The sequence below is a fragment of the Temnothorax americanus genome, unplaced genomic scaffold (assembly GCF_048541705.1).
Source record: "Temnothorax americanus isolate GAGA-0224 unplaced genomic scaffold, ASM4854170v1 Scaffold26, whole genome shotgun sequence".
Classification (NCBI taxonomy): domain Eukaryota; kingdom Metazoa; phylum Arthropoda; class Insecta; order Hymenoptera; family Formicidae; genus Temnothorax; species Temnothorax americanus.
Window position 1 is genome coordinate 121,740 of NW_027509401.1, and position 16,913 is coordinate 138,652.

Consider the following 16,913-nt stretch of genomic DNA (forward strand, 5'->3'; position numbering starts at 1 on the left):
TTCGAGCCGGATGCGTGGAACTTACGGTGTAGCTCGGACACATCTCATATGAACAGAGCATGCCCTTCACGACATGCCACGTAAACATTATCGCGCGCTTTCGCGAGTGAAGGACAGACATTCTCGCGCGCGCTCGCGAGTGTTACGAAAACATGCTCACGCGCTCCCGCGAGTGTACATAGACATTTTCACGTGCTCAATACATGACATTGTAGATTCTCGATTCGCGTAGTGTTGTCCTAACGCGTCTCTCGAACGTTCTCGCCTCATGCAGTGTTTCTCATACGTGTCTCGACATTTCTCAGGTTTCTCATCGTGCGCAGCTCAGGGACGGCTCAACATGACGGAACCCGCAAAAGCGGGTACGGGCGGTACGGACACCATGATGCTACAGCTCGAAATATCACCGGCTCGCACATCGGAACGCCAGGTTTCACCCGTGCGCTTGCCCACGGAGCTCATCCTAACTGAACCGACTGGCGGCGGTGCGGAATATTGGCGACACGCTGCCAACTTGTGCAGAGGACATGCCGTTAGAGGAGGTCATCCAAATCTCAATGCATCTCGAAGAAGCGAACAAGGCGTTTCTCAAGGAACACGCCTATTTCGAGGTCTCATGGCCGGCGGCGCTCATTGATCATGAATATTTCTCCAACGACGCCTTCGCCGTGGAGGCGGAGGAGTGCATGACGGCTCGTCGCGCTCTGGCAAAGCTCAAGGGCGCATTGGCGGAAAAGATCGCTCCGACTACGGCTCCTGTAGCGGCTCAGCCCTCACAATCTCAGCAGAGATTGCCGGACATCAACATCCCGTCCTTTAAGGGCGTGTACGAGGCATGGCCTACATATCGCGATCTCTTGAAGGCAGTGATTTATGACAGCCAACGGCTCACAGACGTGGAGAAACTCCACTATCTGCGGCTCTCACTGGAAGGCCCACCTCGATGGCTCATCATGCGGCAGCTCAACCGGCACGCACCAATACATCAGACGGCTCAACGGAGTACCTGTGCGACTGCTGTAACGGCACGCACTTCGTGGTGATATGCCCTAAGTTCAGGGAACTCTCACCCGACGATCGACAAAAATTAGTCATACTACGGAGGCTTTGGGTCAAATGCCTCGGCCGTCACAACGTCCGCTCATACCAGAGCTCACGTAGGTGCAAGAAGTGCGCCCACCGACATCATACAATGCTGCATGAGGCACATCAAAGCGACTCATCCTCGAAGCCTATCACCAGCTCAGCTGCGTCAGCTCAATAGGAAGATGGTGCAATCGTCGCTCACTCATCATTAGCCGCTCATTGCACTCAACATTACTAGCTACGGCCCTGGCTCAGATCAGTTCATCTGTTCATACTCAATGAATATGGCCTCTCATTGATTCAGGTTCAAAACTTGCCTTTGTTTCAGAATCTCTCGTTCGCCAGCTCAACATCACTCGTCATCATTCCGTCATTCTCATCACTGGAATTGGTGGCGGAAAGGCGACGCAAACTCGAGGAATTGCATTGCTTAAGCTCCGCTCACTTCACTCAAGATCAGACGTCATTATTCAAGCTCACATTTTGCAGACGTTAACGAACATCCTGCCATCATTCAACGCTGCACCACAGGAATGGCCGCATCTCACCAAGTTAACCTTGGCTGATCCAGATTTTCTGACACCACGGCCAGTGGATATTATCATTGGAGCGGACTCATATGGGCAGATCATCAAGCCCAACATCATCAAACAAGATACATGGATGCCAATTGCGCAGCTCTCAATTTTTGGATGGCTCGTTCTCGGACCTGTCGACACATCATCATCAGCATCTGCTGCAGTGCTTCATGCATCAATTCAGGAGAGGGAAGATGCTCTCGATGAGTTATTGTCGAGATTTTGGACACAGGAAGAAGTGCCTGCGAACAACAATCTTGAGCTTACTCCTGACGAGCAAAGATGTGAAGAACATTTCAAGAGTACTGTCTCACGGAATTCAACAGGTCGATACACAGTTCGATTTCCACTAAAATCATCACCTGATACATTCGGCGACTCGGATCTCACCGCGCATCGATGTTTGAAAAGCTTACAAAGAAGACTCTCTCTAGATGACAACTATCGACGTCTGTATCACCAATTCATGACAGAATATCGAGATCTCAACCACATGAAGAAAGCCTCACCCGTTTCCAGTCAGCAAACGCAATATTATTTGCCACATCACGGAGTGCTCAAACCAGACAATGCAACCACGAAATTACGTGTGGTATTCAACGGCTCGAGCGCATCCACATCAGGCCGCTCACTCAATGATATCATGCACACAGGAGCCAAGTTGCATTTAGACGTCACCGATGTCTTGCTCTGGATTCGACAATTTCGACACCTAGTTGCCACGGACATCACCAAGATGTATAGACAGATCAACGTGCATGAAGATGACTAAGATTTACAACGGACTCGCTGGATAGATGAACAACTCAATGAAGTGCCATATCACCTAACAACGGTCGATATGTTGATGACAATTCTGGAGGCGACAACACCTTTCAGCATGTAGTAGAATTCAACACTGCTCAACAGACTTGTGCATGGCGGGCGGCGTCCCATTAGCAAGGTGGCACGCGACTTATCAATACGAACTCACTGCGGTTCAAGCAGAAAAGGACCAGGACTCACAAACGACATTGACGATTGCGTAACCAAAGGACACGGATTACGATAGCTTCCTCAAGAAGATTCATTCACATTCTCAACAAGGATCTCGTTGCACACCGATCATCTCACCAAACGCCTCGCTTGGTCTGAAGTGGCTCAGAAACTCGATCCACTGGGCTTTGTATCACCAGTGGTGATCAAGGCGAAGATGCTCATGCAGGAGCTTTGACTACATGAAGCTCCAATGGGATGAACCACTGCCATCCCAGCTCTCATCACGGTGGCTCATTATCAGAAAAGAACTCACAAGCTGGCCAGCTCTCAATACCTCGGTGGTACAACCAAGGTAGCACCTCTCAAACCACATAGGGCCTCTCGTCAGTGGAATTTCACGGCTTTTCTGATGCTTCTCAATTGGCAATGGCTGCAGTCGTATTTATCACCGTCCACGGCTCAAATGGCGCCTCGATTTCATTGATGTGCTCCAAAACCAAGGTAGCACCGCTCAATCAGCTCACCATCCCGAGACTTGAACTCACCGCAGCACTGCTGCTCTCAAGACTCATGCAATACGTTCAAGCCACCTTAAAGTTGAACGTCACAGCAACTCACCTGTGGACGGACTCTGTTGTGACACTCACGTGGATCAAATCTCATGCATCGCGCTGGAAGGATTTCGTGAGAAATCGGGTTTCTCAAATTCAAGAGCTCACTGCAAACGCACATTGGAAATACGTACCAGGTACGTCCAACCCAGCCGATTGCGCCTCACGAAGATTAACTACTGCTCAACTCCAAAGTCACTCATTATGGTGGACGGGACCACCGTGGATACTCACCCCTGGAGTTTGGCCATCTCAACCCGCGCTTTCGGACGAGTTGAACTCGCACGAGGCTCGTCCTGGCATTGCGCTACATGCGGCCGCATCTCAACCGGAATATCACTGGGACCTGATATATAGGTACTCAACTCTCAACAAGTTATTGAAAATAACAGCTCTTTGTTTCAGATTCATATCGCTTCTGGGAAAGTGCCGACGCACGCCACTGGATTTGTACTCAGCTTTGGAGGAGGCCAGATTTTTCTGGATTAAGGCTACTCAAGCGGCATACGTTACGCACGAGATCAAGATGCTCACGGCCAACTCGAGACTATCAACTGCTCACGCATTCAGTCGATTGACTGCGTATATAGACGCTCAAGGGATCATCCGAGTTGGCGGCCGCCTCAACCAATCAGTACTAGCTCAAGACAGCAAACATCAGGCGATTTTGCCTCGCCACTCCCGGCTCTCAACCTTGATCATTTCACACGCCCATCTGCGTACTCTGCATGGAGGAACACAGCTGACATTGGCTCATGTCAGGCAAAGTTACTGGATCATCGGCGGACGGGCTCCGGTGAAGTCTCATATCTTGCGGTGTGTCGTGTGTGCTCGGCAGAGGGGGATCCGTGCTCATCAACTGATGGGCCAACTACCTCTCTCTCGGGTTACGCCGTCACGTCCGTTTACTCACACAGGAGTTGACTATGCCGGACCGCTCACCATCAAAACATGGAAAGGACGAGGTGCGAAGACATACAAAGGATGGATCTGTGTGTTTGCCTGTTTCTCCACCTCAGCAATTCACCTCGAAGTAGTCAGTGACTACTCATCAGAAGGATTCATCGCAGCCTTCCGAAGATTCTCAGCGAGAAGGGAAATTTCTCAGACCATATACTCGGATTGCGGGACAACATTCATTGGAGCAGACGCCGCGCTCAAGAAAATGTTCATCCAGAGTTTCCAAGAACATCAACGAATTGCTCAAATTCTACAACAGGATTGCACCAGATGGGAGTTCAACCCACCAGGCGCTCCACACATGGGGGGCAAGTGGGAGGCGGTGGTGAAATCCGTCAAGTTTCATCTGAGACGGACTATCGGGGAAACTCTACTCACTACGGAAGAACTCACAACGTTGCTTACTCAAATCGAAGCCATTCTCAACTCACGGCCCTTAGAACCGCTGAGTGACGACCCGGAAGACGTCTCAGCGCTCACACCAGGTCATTTCCTCATTGGAGGTCTACTCACTACCATACCCGAGCCATCTCTGATTGACCTGGCAACCCCACGGCTATCTCGATGGCAACTCATCCAGCAGCGGATTCAACAATTTTGGGCACAATGGTCGGCCCAGTACCTGCAACGCCAGCAGGCGATATCTAAGTGGCATCATCCCAACAACAACGTCAAGGTGGATTCCATCGTGCTGCTCACCGACGAACGCTCTCCACCGTGCAAGTGGCCACTCGCCAGAGTAACAGCTTTGCACCCAGGCAAGGATGGACTCACCAGGGTGGTTACCCTCAAGACGGCCACCACGACACTCACTCGGCCAAGTGCCAAGCTTGCAATTCTACCCATCTCAACAGAATGAAGGATCAAGAGTAAGGAATCATCAACAAGGTTGCTGATGGCGGGCGGAATGTTCGAGATTCCCTTAACGTTGCGCCGCCCGATCAGATGGCAGCATCGATCGGATATAGACTCTGCATCACCGCGGTAGTTCGCGCCCGTACGGGCGCGCTCATCGCCACCGTCTTCCTCGCGATCGAGGCAATTGTGAAAATGGCCGCGCAGTGATCAGACGCACGATGTGTGCTCTGTGCATCTTGATTGTGACTATCCACATTGAAGTGCTCACCGCAGTGATTAAAGCTGCTGAGATACTGCATTAACATGTAAAGCGACCACACATCCAGCTCTACTCAGGATACATCAACACGACGACTCAGGCTCACATGTGCGCGAGTGCCGATCGCCACGTGTCTCACCGGCTCACGGGCGACTCACCACACGAGGAGGGCAATTGATATAATTGTCGCTCGCCTGCAACGATCATACAAAGACTTTTCTTTTATACACCGCTCATCGATTCTCAGGTCAGACTGTAACAATCTCGATACATTAAAGACGGCTCAGACTGTGGTCTGAGTTACACAAAATAAAGTGCATATTTAAGTTAACACCTTCCACGCGCGTCCTTCTCATCCCGCTTCCATCGCCGGGATTAATCAGCGATTTCGCGAACATTTACGATCAAATTTTTGGTAGTCCCATGGGGGGTCTCCTCTTTCCCCTATCCTTGCCAACATAGTGTTTGACGACTTTGAAACATATTGCCTTGAATTATTAAGTTTCAAGGTTCCCATATTCGGGAGATATGTTGACGATATATTTGCAATTATTCCACGTGATAAAATAAATGACACGCTTGAGGCTTTTAACAGTTATCACCCGCGTCTGAATTTTACATGCAAAATTGAGACCAATCTCTCGATCAACTTCTTAGATGTGACGTTATTAGAGATGGCGAAAATCTGTTAACAAATTGGTACAGAAAACCCACCTTCTCAGGACGTTACATTAATATCCGTGTTGTTAAAGAGATTCTCTCTGATAATTGTTATCCGACATATTTTTATAACAAATACATAAAACGACGATTAATGCTTTTAAAGAACCGCGATTCGGGAAACGACAAAGTTCATACTGTGCAACATCCTGTCACCATTCCTTACATAAAGAATTGTAGCGAGAGTATCAGTAAGGCCCTGAGGAACAAAGGATTCGACGTGGTCTATACGGTTCCTAAAAAACTCGATCGTATTATTAATAGAGGCAAAGATAGGCTCGAAAGCGCTAAACGCATGGAAATTGTATACGAGATCGATTGTCTTAATTGCGACGCATGTTACATCGGACAGACCAAAAAAAATTTGGTGACTAGAATCAAAGAACATCGTGCTGATATTAAAAAGCATCCCAGTAATCATTCTGTGGTCAGCAAACACAAGACCTCGTGCAATCACGAGTTTAATTGGACTAGTCCCAAAGTTCTACATAACGAGAAACATTTTAAAAAGAGAGAAATAGCCGAAATGGTGTTTATTAAGAAAAACAATAACACTATTAATTTACAAAAAGACACCGATAACCTTCCGGTCATTTATGACAAAATAATAAACTTAATGTGAGCGCTTTCGGTTACTTCTGCCTTTGTTTCTCACTCAGTCGTCTGTCGTCACCTATAGTGAATGCACCACCGAATTTCACGTTTGTTAATATGACTCGCATATCTTTTATTGCCTTTGACACACAAAACATGTAAGCGTTGCTATTTTATTTCTGAGTTTACTCTTCGTACGTCATTTTAGTTTGTTAATTTATTATTTTACTTTTTTTTGTATTTTAGTTCGTAGACTCATTGCTGCCACATTATGTATAATGAAATGTTTTCCAAGCGTTAATTTATTGTACGCACTTGAGAAGGACCGGAATATCTCGGTTGAAACGCGTTGTGCTTGTTAAATAAATATTAGCCAGTTTGGTCGCAACAAAGGATTTTTGTAATTTCACTACTCACTGGCGAAGTAAAAGTATTTGATATTCGTTAAAATGTTATTAACCAAAAATGTTTGGAAAATATAGCATTTATAGGTGCATATATATAGGTTAGTTGACGCGCTTTAAACACTTAAATACTTTTAAAGCGCGTCACTAACCTACATAAGTACAATTTGCTGCTTTAAATGTTGTGTTTTGGTAAAGCAGCGACTTTTTCGCAAAATAAAATATTCTCTGCTTTAACAAAAAGACTTCAATTTATCAACAATTTACTGCTTTAAATGTTGTGTTTTGGTAAAGCAGCGACTTTTTCGCGAAATAAAGTATTCTCTGCTTTAAAGAAAAACGTAATATTAATCGTTTACGCCTCTCAGTACATAAAATAACTGCTATATTTTCCTAACTTTTTTGTTTATAACTTTTTAATAAAAAACGAGCGACGGTTAAAACCTTCTGAAGGTCACTCAGGAGGGTGACCTTGACAACATATGTCAAGGTCAAGGTCATCGGAGGTGCTCCCCCTAAAGTGCATAATTACCCAAAAAAGAAATGATATCTTTTTTTAAATTACAGCGCCAATTACAGAGAAAACATACACTGATTGTGAGATAAAAAATTTGTCAATCCCAAGAAATATTTAGTCCGATACGTTCAACTAAACATTTTAGTTAACTAACTAAACATTAGTTGAATTAATTATTTCTTGATTAAAAATACGAAATAAATTCTTGAAACAACTAATATTTAGTTAACTAACTAAAATGTTCAGTTGAACATATCGAACTAAATATTTCTTGGAATTAACCATTTTTTTCTCAGTGTATTTTTCGAGATACAAAGATTACGTCTACCACTTGTTACATAGGTTTTTTCGAGGTGAAGAATTACAGAGGTAACAATACAAAATGCAAATATTTTATTAAAATATTTAAACCCAACAAGGGAATACAAGGTATTTAAATACAAAGTTTATATATGTATTTTAAAAGATTTAATTGCATCGCAAAGAATTACAGAGGTAAAAGTACAAAATTAAAATATGTTATTAAAATACATAAATTTTTCTTGTCAAAAAACTTGGCGCTGCTAACTAGACCTCAAAATTAGGTCAGCGTGGTTGTTCGGGCGTCGCTTTCCGACGGTCGCCCTGAATCTGGATTCCGCTCAAAGTTGAGCGAGAAGCGTGGATAACGCGAGTCGTAAATTCGCGGGAGAAATGAGGATTAAAGCACACGGAACACAGATTGCACAAAGAAATATATAGTCTTTATTTCAAGAACGGAAAAGACGCGAGGGGGAACAACGGATCATGCGCCGCGGATTCGGAAATCTTCTGAGTCGTTCGTACTTTTCTGCCAGGTATCGCGAACGGAAATCTTGTCTCAGTTTCTCGCATCGAAGCCTCTCGCGGAGCGGAAATCTTGTACGCGTCGAACGGAAATCTTGAGCGCGCGGCAAAAGAACGATCGCGAGCGGAGCACGGCCGGAAGTTTTCGGACCCCTCGCTAAGTAGTACACTTAATGAAGAAATATAAGTAACTTATAGCGTTTTTTCTTGGCTGCACTATTGCCCACTAGTGCAACACTAGTGCAACATTAGTGCAACGCTATTGGGTAGTGCAGGGCAGTGCAGGGCGATAGTGCAGCCAAGAAAAAACGCGGTTAGATCCGCACTTTGAGACGAAACGAGCAAGTAGCGATTCAAGCAGCGATTTTAAGAGGGAGAGAGCCGTGCTGTCTTTAGTCGAGGATTGATACGCGACGACTTTCGGCTATGAGTTCTGGCTCACGACTTGAGGCTAGGAATCCTCAGCAACGACTAAATGTCCGGCGAGCGAATTCGCCGTTTACTCAAGAGGGTTGTTTTTCAGGAACGAACGCGCGATGAGAGCTGAATCGCTATTCGTCCGTATGGTCACATCACGCGTCACAACAGCCGTTTCCGTGCTTCCACAAATAAGGAAGCACTCTCGTAACGCGTGATCGCGATCGATGGGCTTCAAGGGCGCGGGGATCGCGGAGAACGTATGTTTCGCACAAGTTTGACAGAGCTCGAACCACATAAACATCGGTATTTCTCGATGTCAAATATAATAAGGTTTTTGAGCCGATGTTTCGCGTGGGAAAGTTCGACGGATCTCGAACATACCGCCCGCCTCGGAACGATAGTTTCGAAATAATGCGCGATAATAGAAAAACATAAAACATCAGCGCGAGAAGTTTACAGAGGCATACAGAAAATTAAAAGGGCAACGCCGCCCGCCGTGGAATAACATAGACGAATTGCTTAAACTAGCTTAGAATATAATACTTAGATCTAACGCGCGTCTCGCATTGACGCAAGAAGTATGATTAATTGCTCGTCGCCTCGCTGTTGACCGGCAGAACACATAGTTTTACGATTAGCCTTTGGTATTCGGAAGTGGCCGTTTTCACGGTCACTACGCGCATAAAACCGTCGGGCCCGGGATGGCATTGCGTTATGCGGCCGAGCTCCCATTTGCACGAGGGCAACGTGGGATTGCGCAAGAGAACGAGTTGTCCGAGACCGATCGGCGGCTTGACCGTTCGCCATTTTGCTCGTTGTTGTAGAGTGTTCACGTAGTCGTTACTCCACATTTTCCAGAATTTTTCGGTAATGTGTCGGACTAGTTGCCATCGCGACAAACGATTCTCGTTTAGATCGAGCAAAGATGGTTCCGGGTTGACCGTGAGAGCGGATCCGACCAAAAAATGACCGGGGGTGAGACATTCGTAGTCATCGAGGGTGTCGGCGAGAGGAGCGATCGGTCGAGAATTCAGACACGCTTTGATTCTACACAATAAGGTCGAGAATTCTTCGAAGGTTAAAGTGTGATTCCCTAAGACGCGACGCAAATGAGTTTTAACACTCCGCACGCCCGCCTCCCATAGCCCGCCGAAATGTGGGGCTGAAGGGGGGAGGAAATTCCACGTAATGTTATCTGACGCGGTTAAATTTAGAAAGTTTGGGTCTTGAATAGCGGATTTGTACGCTCGATGCATTTCTCGGTCTGCCCCGACGAAGGTAGTTCCGTTATCGGAATACATACATTGCGGAAGACCGCGACGAGCGCAGAACCGGGAATAAGCGTTTAGAAACGCGGGAGTGGAGTAATCTCCAACCAATTCTAAGTGGATGGCCTTCATTGCGAGACAAACAAATAAGGCTATGTACGCCTTGCGGGAGATAATACCGCGACCGGAGGAAGCGCGAATAAGAACTGGTCCCGCATAATCCACACCGCAGTGCAGAAAACTGCGAATTGTCGAAGTTACGCGTGGCTCGGGCAGATTGCCCATGATTTGAGTAGGAACTGCCGCTCGCTCGCGCGTGCATGTAACGCAATTATGTATAACCGCTTTGACTATGTTGCGCGCGCGAATGATCCAGAAGTCGCGACGGAGAATATTCAAAGTGAGCTGAGGTCCCGCGTGCAGGGCTCGTAAGTGAGCTTCATTTACGAGGAGCTTGACAAGGGGGTGCGAAGATAATAAGATAGGATGGCGTACGGGAAACGGTAAGGGAGCATTGCCGAGGCGCCCACCCACGCGTAGAACTCCGTCTTGATTTAAAAACGGTCGAAGAGAGAGAATCGAGCTTTTAGTCGATAGGTTTTGATTTCGTGACAACGTTTTGATTTCGCTCGAAAACAGATCGGCTTGAATTTGTTTAAACCAAAAGGTTTTAGCTTGATTACATTCGGGCGCGGAGAGCGAGATACTTTTCGAGAGAGGAGAGGCGGTAAGCGCGAGGTTGAGCGAGTCGGAAGGTCGATCGCGACGACAGAAACGGGTAAACTTGATTATATACGCGGTGACGCGAATCAACCGAGGCCATGAGGAGTATTTTGTGGCGAGATCCCATTGACCGGGGGCGTTACATTGCAAAACGATAGTTTTCTCCTCGAGGGGAGCGCTTTCGGGAAGACGCGTGTCGCCGATCGGCCATTTGTCGGAATTGAGAGTGAGCCAGGAAGGGCCGTGCCACCATAGTTCATGATTTAGAATTTCATCGCCGAAAATGCCGCGCGACGCGCAATCCGCGGGATTATCGTTAGTTGAGACGTGTCGCCATGAGGCACGCGGAACGAGAGCTTGATTTTGAGTAACGCGATTGGCGACGAACGTCTTCCATCGCGAAGGATCTTGAGCGATCCAAGCAAGCACGATGTTGGAATCCGTCCAACAATAATACGGAAGATTTTGATAACCATTTAACGCTCAAACAAAATCAATAAGTCGCGCTAGAAGCAAGGTCGCACATAATTCGAGTCGAGGTATGCTTATCGTTTTCAAAGGAGCGACCTTAGATTTACCAACAAGCAGCGATATCGTGACTTTGCCCAACGAAGACACTACCTTTATATAAACAACGGCGGCGTAAGCATGATTCGAAGCGTCCGCGAAACCGTGTATTTCGGAACGTTCGGCATCAGGCCCGAGGCCGTTCCAACGAGGAATTTGCACGTGACCGAGAGCTGATAAACGAGAATATACATCGTTCCATCTCGCGAAAACCGATTCGGAAAGAAGCTCATCCCACGGGATATTAAGTTGCCAGAGCCTTTGCATGAGGATTTTTGCGGCGATCGTGACAGGCGTGGTCCAGCCCAACGGATCGTATAGTTTCGCGACAGCGGACAATATGGTACGTTTGGTATCGGGAACTTTATCCGAAAGCGCGACGCGATATTCGAAAACATCTTTAGAGGGGTTCCACCCGATACAGAGAATTTTGAGCTGCTCGTCTTGCGCGAAGGGCTTTTTACCGGCTAGCACATGATCCGCGACGTCAATATCGTCTAGAAGAGAGGGGGAGTTACTTGCCCATTTCTTTAACTCGAACCCGCCGCGTTTTAATAAGGCAACTAACTGATCTCAAATTTGTCGAATATGAGGCTTGTCGTCAGCTCCGAATACGGCATCGTCAATGTAAATATGTTCTCGGAGAATTGGAATGGCGAGGGGAAAGTGTTTACCCTCGTCGATAGTTAATTGCTCGAGAACGGCAAGGGCAAGAAAGGGCGCGCAGGCTTGGCCATAAGTCACGGTTAGCAACAGAAAAATAATTATCGCGTCGTGAGGAGACCGTCTCCATAAAATTCTTTGGTAATTTATATCGCGAGAATCGACGAAAATTTGGCGATACATTTTCGCGATATCCGCCGAATAAACGTATTTGTATCCGCGCCACCGCGCAATTATTGCGGAAATATCGGTTTGCTTTTTCGGACCAATATGCAAGTGGTCGTTGAGAGAAGTACCGTTAGAATCGGCGAGCGATTTTTTGCCGCCGCGAAAAGAGAGTTGACCTCCGATTTCGAGTCAGAGGCTTGAGGCGACGAGCAGTTAATCGCCGCATTGTCCTTTGAGGAAGAACTGTCGCTAGAGACAGCGCCTGTGGCACTGAAGCAAGAGTCCGAGTCGAAATGCAGCAGAGAGTGATGCCTTTTATGACATACGCGACAAGAATATTTGCTTTTGCAATCCTGCACGGAGTGTTTGGTACTTAAGCAATTAAAACACCTTTTGTGTTGTTTAATGATCTCTCGACGCTGATTCGCATTCTTGCTTATAAACGATGGACACAGATTTATGAAGTGTGACGCTTTACATAAAGGACACGGAGTCGAGTAGTTGGCGGAGGCGTTCGCGGCGTGCACTCGCGACGAGTTCGCAGATTTCGACGCGGTTTTGCTTGAGGAACCGATCGCACAGTCTTCGAGCGCGCGGGTACGAGATTTGAGAAACCGACAAAGGTCTTCGTATGATTGCAGATCATCGGTATCGCTCGATTTTACATTCCACGCTTTACGCATTATCGAATCTAATTTATGTACGATGAGGTAAACGAGAACATCGCTCCACAATTCATCAGGTCGGCGCTTTAAATTTTTAAGAGAAGCTACCACGGTACTGACTTTATCGTACAATGTCTGTAAATCCGAAGCAGACTCGCGCGTGATTTTTGGTAACTCAATTAGAGTAGAAAGATGCAAATTGAGACCTTCGTTTGTGCTCGTACCGCGCGATGAGAGCTTGCCATGCAATGGCGAAATTATCCGCGGTAATCGAGATATTTGCGATGCACTCGGCCGCGCGACCCTTCAAACATGAAGCGAGAAAATGCATGCGCGCGAAATCATCGAGATCTTTGTTATTCTTAATTAACGCGGTGAATCTATCGCGAAACGTCTCCCAGTCGTCGTGGTCGCCCTCGAACGGAGGCAATTTAATCGGAGGCAGATGTGAGAGAGAGAACGCCGGTACCGTTAAGTTCGATCGCGAACTCGAGAAAATAGGGTTCGGACTCACGACCGGCTCCAATTCCTCCAGGCACTCCGTCATGTAGTCGAGGGCTTGTTGATAGGCTGCGAGAGTCGTGTCGAAGGCGTTGTCCTGGAAGTAGCTCAGGGCTTCTCGGCTCGATTCAGGAATCCGATGCAGGATATCTGCGTGGCCGTCAAAGAACGGAGCCCAGAGCTCCTTGAGAGATTGAATGCGGGAACGCACCTTCGCCGGGGTTAAGTTCCCCTTTCCGATTTTCTTGAAATTATCGAGATAACGCTCGATCGAACGTTGAAGCTGCGCCTGTTTCCCGAAATGCTCGGACATGGTGACGAATATGCACACTTGTCACACACTCGACCCTCCACACGCTTCTATCCGGGTCAAAGGACCAAAATGTTCGGGCGTCGCTTTCCGACGGTCGCCCTGAATCTGGATTCCGCTCAGAGTTGAGCGAGAAGCGTGGATAACGCGAATCGTAAATTCGCGGGAGGAATGAGGATTAAAGCACTCGGAACACAGATTGCACAAAGAAATATATAGTCTTTATTTCAAGAACGGAAAAGACGCGAGGGGGAACAGCGGATCGTGCGCCGCGGATAATTTTCTGAGTCGTTCGTACTTTTCTGCCAGGTATCGCGAACGGAAATCTTGTCTCAGCTCTTTGCATCGAAGCCTCTCGCGGAGCGGAGATCTTGTACGCGTCGAACGGAAATCTTGAGCGCGCGGCAGAAGAACGATCGCGAGCGGAGCACGACCGGAAGTTTTCGGACCCCTCGCTAAGTAGTACTTAATGAAGAAATATAAGTAACTTAAATCCGCACTTTGAGACGAAACGAGCGAGTAGCGATTCAAGCAGCGATTTAAGAGGGAGAGAGCCGTGCTGTCTTTAGTCGAGGATTGATACGCGACGACTTTCGGCTATGAGTTCTGGCCCACGACTTGAGGCTAGAAATCCTCAGCAACGACTGAATGTCCGGCGAGCGAATTCGCCGTTTACTCAAGAGGGTTGTTTTTCAGGAACGAACGCGCGATGAGAGCTGAATCGCTATTCGTCCGTATGGTCACATCACGCGTCACAACAGCCGTTTCCGTGCTTCGACAAATAAGGGAGCACTCTCGTAACGCGTGATCGCGATCGAAGGGCTTCGAGGGCGCGGAGATCGCGGGGAACGTATGTTTCGCACAAGGTCGACAGAGCTCGAACCACATAAACATCGGTATTTCTCGATATTAAATATAATAAGGTTTTCGAGCCGATGTTTCGCGTAGGAAAGTTCGACGGATCTCGAACAATATTTAATTTTTTTAATTGATATATAAATTTTTTTAATTTCCATGGAAAGGTTTGGTTGAAGGTCTGTTAATTTCCATGTAAAATTGTAGTATCTTATAAACATCTAAAAAAAGCAAATTTATCTAGATTTTCATGAATTCACGAGTTGTAAAAGGCTTAAGGATTTTGTCGTTTTCTGTAGAACCGTGTAGTATTGTATGCAAAATTACAACCATTCACGAATCAGAAATTTATATAGATAAAAAATTGTACATTTATGTATTTTTTTACTAACATTTTTAACTAAAAATTACAAATTTTAATTAGCCATGATTGTAATAAATTTTTGAGCTGTACACACAAATCGGTATTTGTTAGTATTTGTACGCAGTTGTAGTATTTTAGGAGAAACTAAAAACTGAATTAGATTCTAAGTTGCATAGTTTTACGACACGTAAATTGTGGTAGATTTTTATAGTCATTTATAAATAATTGTAGTATTCTACAAATAAGCAGATGTTTTGATTTTTTAAAATTTTGTTTTTTCTTAAATTTTTAAAATTTGTAGATCTTTGTGCTATTTTTTATAAAATTGTTTTTTATAAAATACTACTTGCAATAATTTCTTGATTTGAGAATATTGTAATTTGTGGTACTATTTCCGTAGATATTTCTACAAAAAAATAACTATTTCTACAAAAAATTAAATATTTCAATAAAAATGTACAAATCTATTTCTAGTTAAATTTTGTAGTTATTCATAGAAATTTTTTTCGCCAGGGCAATCCCGAAAACATATAAATATGGTGGTTATGCTTTATTTCTCAACATGAAAAGAACCGTTTTAGCGATTCTGAGATATTTCTTGAGGTTAGGGACGAAACCTGACGTGATGGGGTAAAACGGACAACGGATTTGGATTCAGCGATCTCGAAAACATATAGGTATGGTGGTGTAGTCTAGCAAACAACCAACTTTTTTTTGTGTGGCTGTGATTATATATATATTATCATATAAGAAATAAAAAATATAATCTTAAACAATATTATATGGCCATATATATATATATATATATATATATATATATATATATGAGCATATATGATTATATACTTGGGAAAAAATACCCCTTATTGCTTCCTCAGAGAGGAAGCTTTGTTTTCGTGAATTTCGTATATGAACCTTTGATTGCGTATAAAGTTGGGTCTAGTCAACCAAATTTAAATAAATTATATATGAAATAGGGGTAGAAGAAACCAAAGAAAAATTGTTTTTTGAGTTTTTAATGCCAATATGTTCAGAGTGTTCTAAAATGTCGAAATATTGCATTAAAATCGCATGTCCGCGCGCGCGCGCGCGCGCGCGCGTGTGTGTGTGTGCGTGTGCGTGTGCGTGTGCGTGTGCGTGTGCGTGTGCGTGTGCGTGTGCGTGTGCGTGTGCGTGTGCGTGTGCGTGTGCGTGTGCGTGTGCGTGTGCGTGTGTGTGTGTATGTGTGTGTGTGTGTGCGTGCAGATTTGATATCCGTGGTTGCTCTAACTTCGGCAAATATTGAAATATCGGGCTGTCTTTTTTTTAATCGATAGATCATTTAAGGAAGATTGGTATTGAATTTTGCAATTATTGGTTAAATTCTTTTTTAAAAAAATTTTAAATTTTTTTAGAAATGTCCGTGGTTGCCCTAATTTTTATAAATATTGAGATATCGGGCTGATTTTTTTTTAATCGATAGAGTATCATTCAAGGAAGGTTGGTATTAAATTTGGCGATAATCGGTAAAGGGGTTTCTTTAAAAAAAATTTTTTTTTAATTTTTTTAGAAATGTCCGTGGTTGCTATAACTTTTGCAAATTTTAAAATATTGGGCTACTTCTAATTTTATTATATTCTTTAGTCTTTTCTACCCCTATTTCATATATAAATCGTTAAGATTAGTTGATTAGTTCTGGAGTTATAAAAATTTCGGTAAACTTGGTTATTTTTTTAAACAAAAATCGGTAACCCCTTTATTATTAGCAATTTTTGAAATTGGTATTGAATTTGGTGATGATCGGTAAAGGGGTTCTTTTTCAAAATAATTTTGAATTTTTTTTGAAATATCCGTGGTTGCTCTAACTTCCGCAAATTTAGAGATATCGATCTATTTCTAATTTTGTTATATTTTTTAGTTTTTTCTACTCCTATTTCATATATAATTTTTTAAGATTTGGTTGATTAGACCCAGCTTTATAGCGATCAAAGGTCCATAATTTTGATCGCATATAAAGCTAAGTCTAATCAACCGAATTTA

At 44.9% G+C, this 16,913-nt stretch overlaps 2 protein-coding genes across 2 annotated transcripts; both read left to right on the top strand.

Moving 5' to 3' along the window:
- Window positions 1-527: 527 nt before the first annotated feature.
- LOC143899311 (uncharacterized) lies at window positions 528-2,436 on the top strand. The gene is made up of 3 exons (XM_077409530.1): window positions 528-826; window positions 895-1,157; window positions 1,391-2,436. Exons 1-3 carry the CDS (start codon window positions 528-530, stop codon window positions 2,434-2,436), a joined length of 1,608 nt encoding a protein of 535 aa, XP_077265656.1.
- Window positions 2,437-3,068: 632 nt separating this feature from the next.
- Window positions 3,069-5,072, top strand: LOC143899312 (uncharacterized). The gene has a single exon (XM_077409531.1). It carries the CDS (start codon window positions 3,069-3,071, stop codon window positions 5,070-5,072), a length of 2,004 nt encoding a protein of 667 aa, XP_077265657.1.
- The last annotated feature ends 11,841 nt before the right edge of the window (window positions 5,073-16,913 follow it).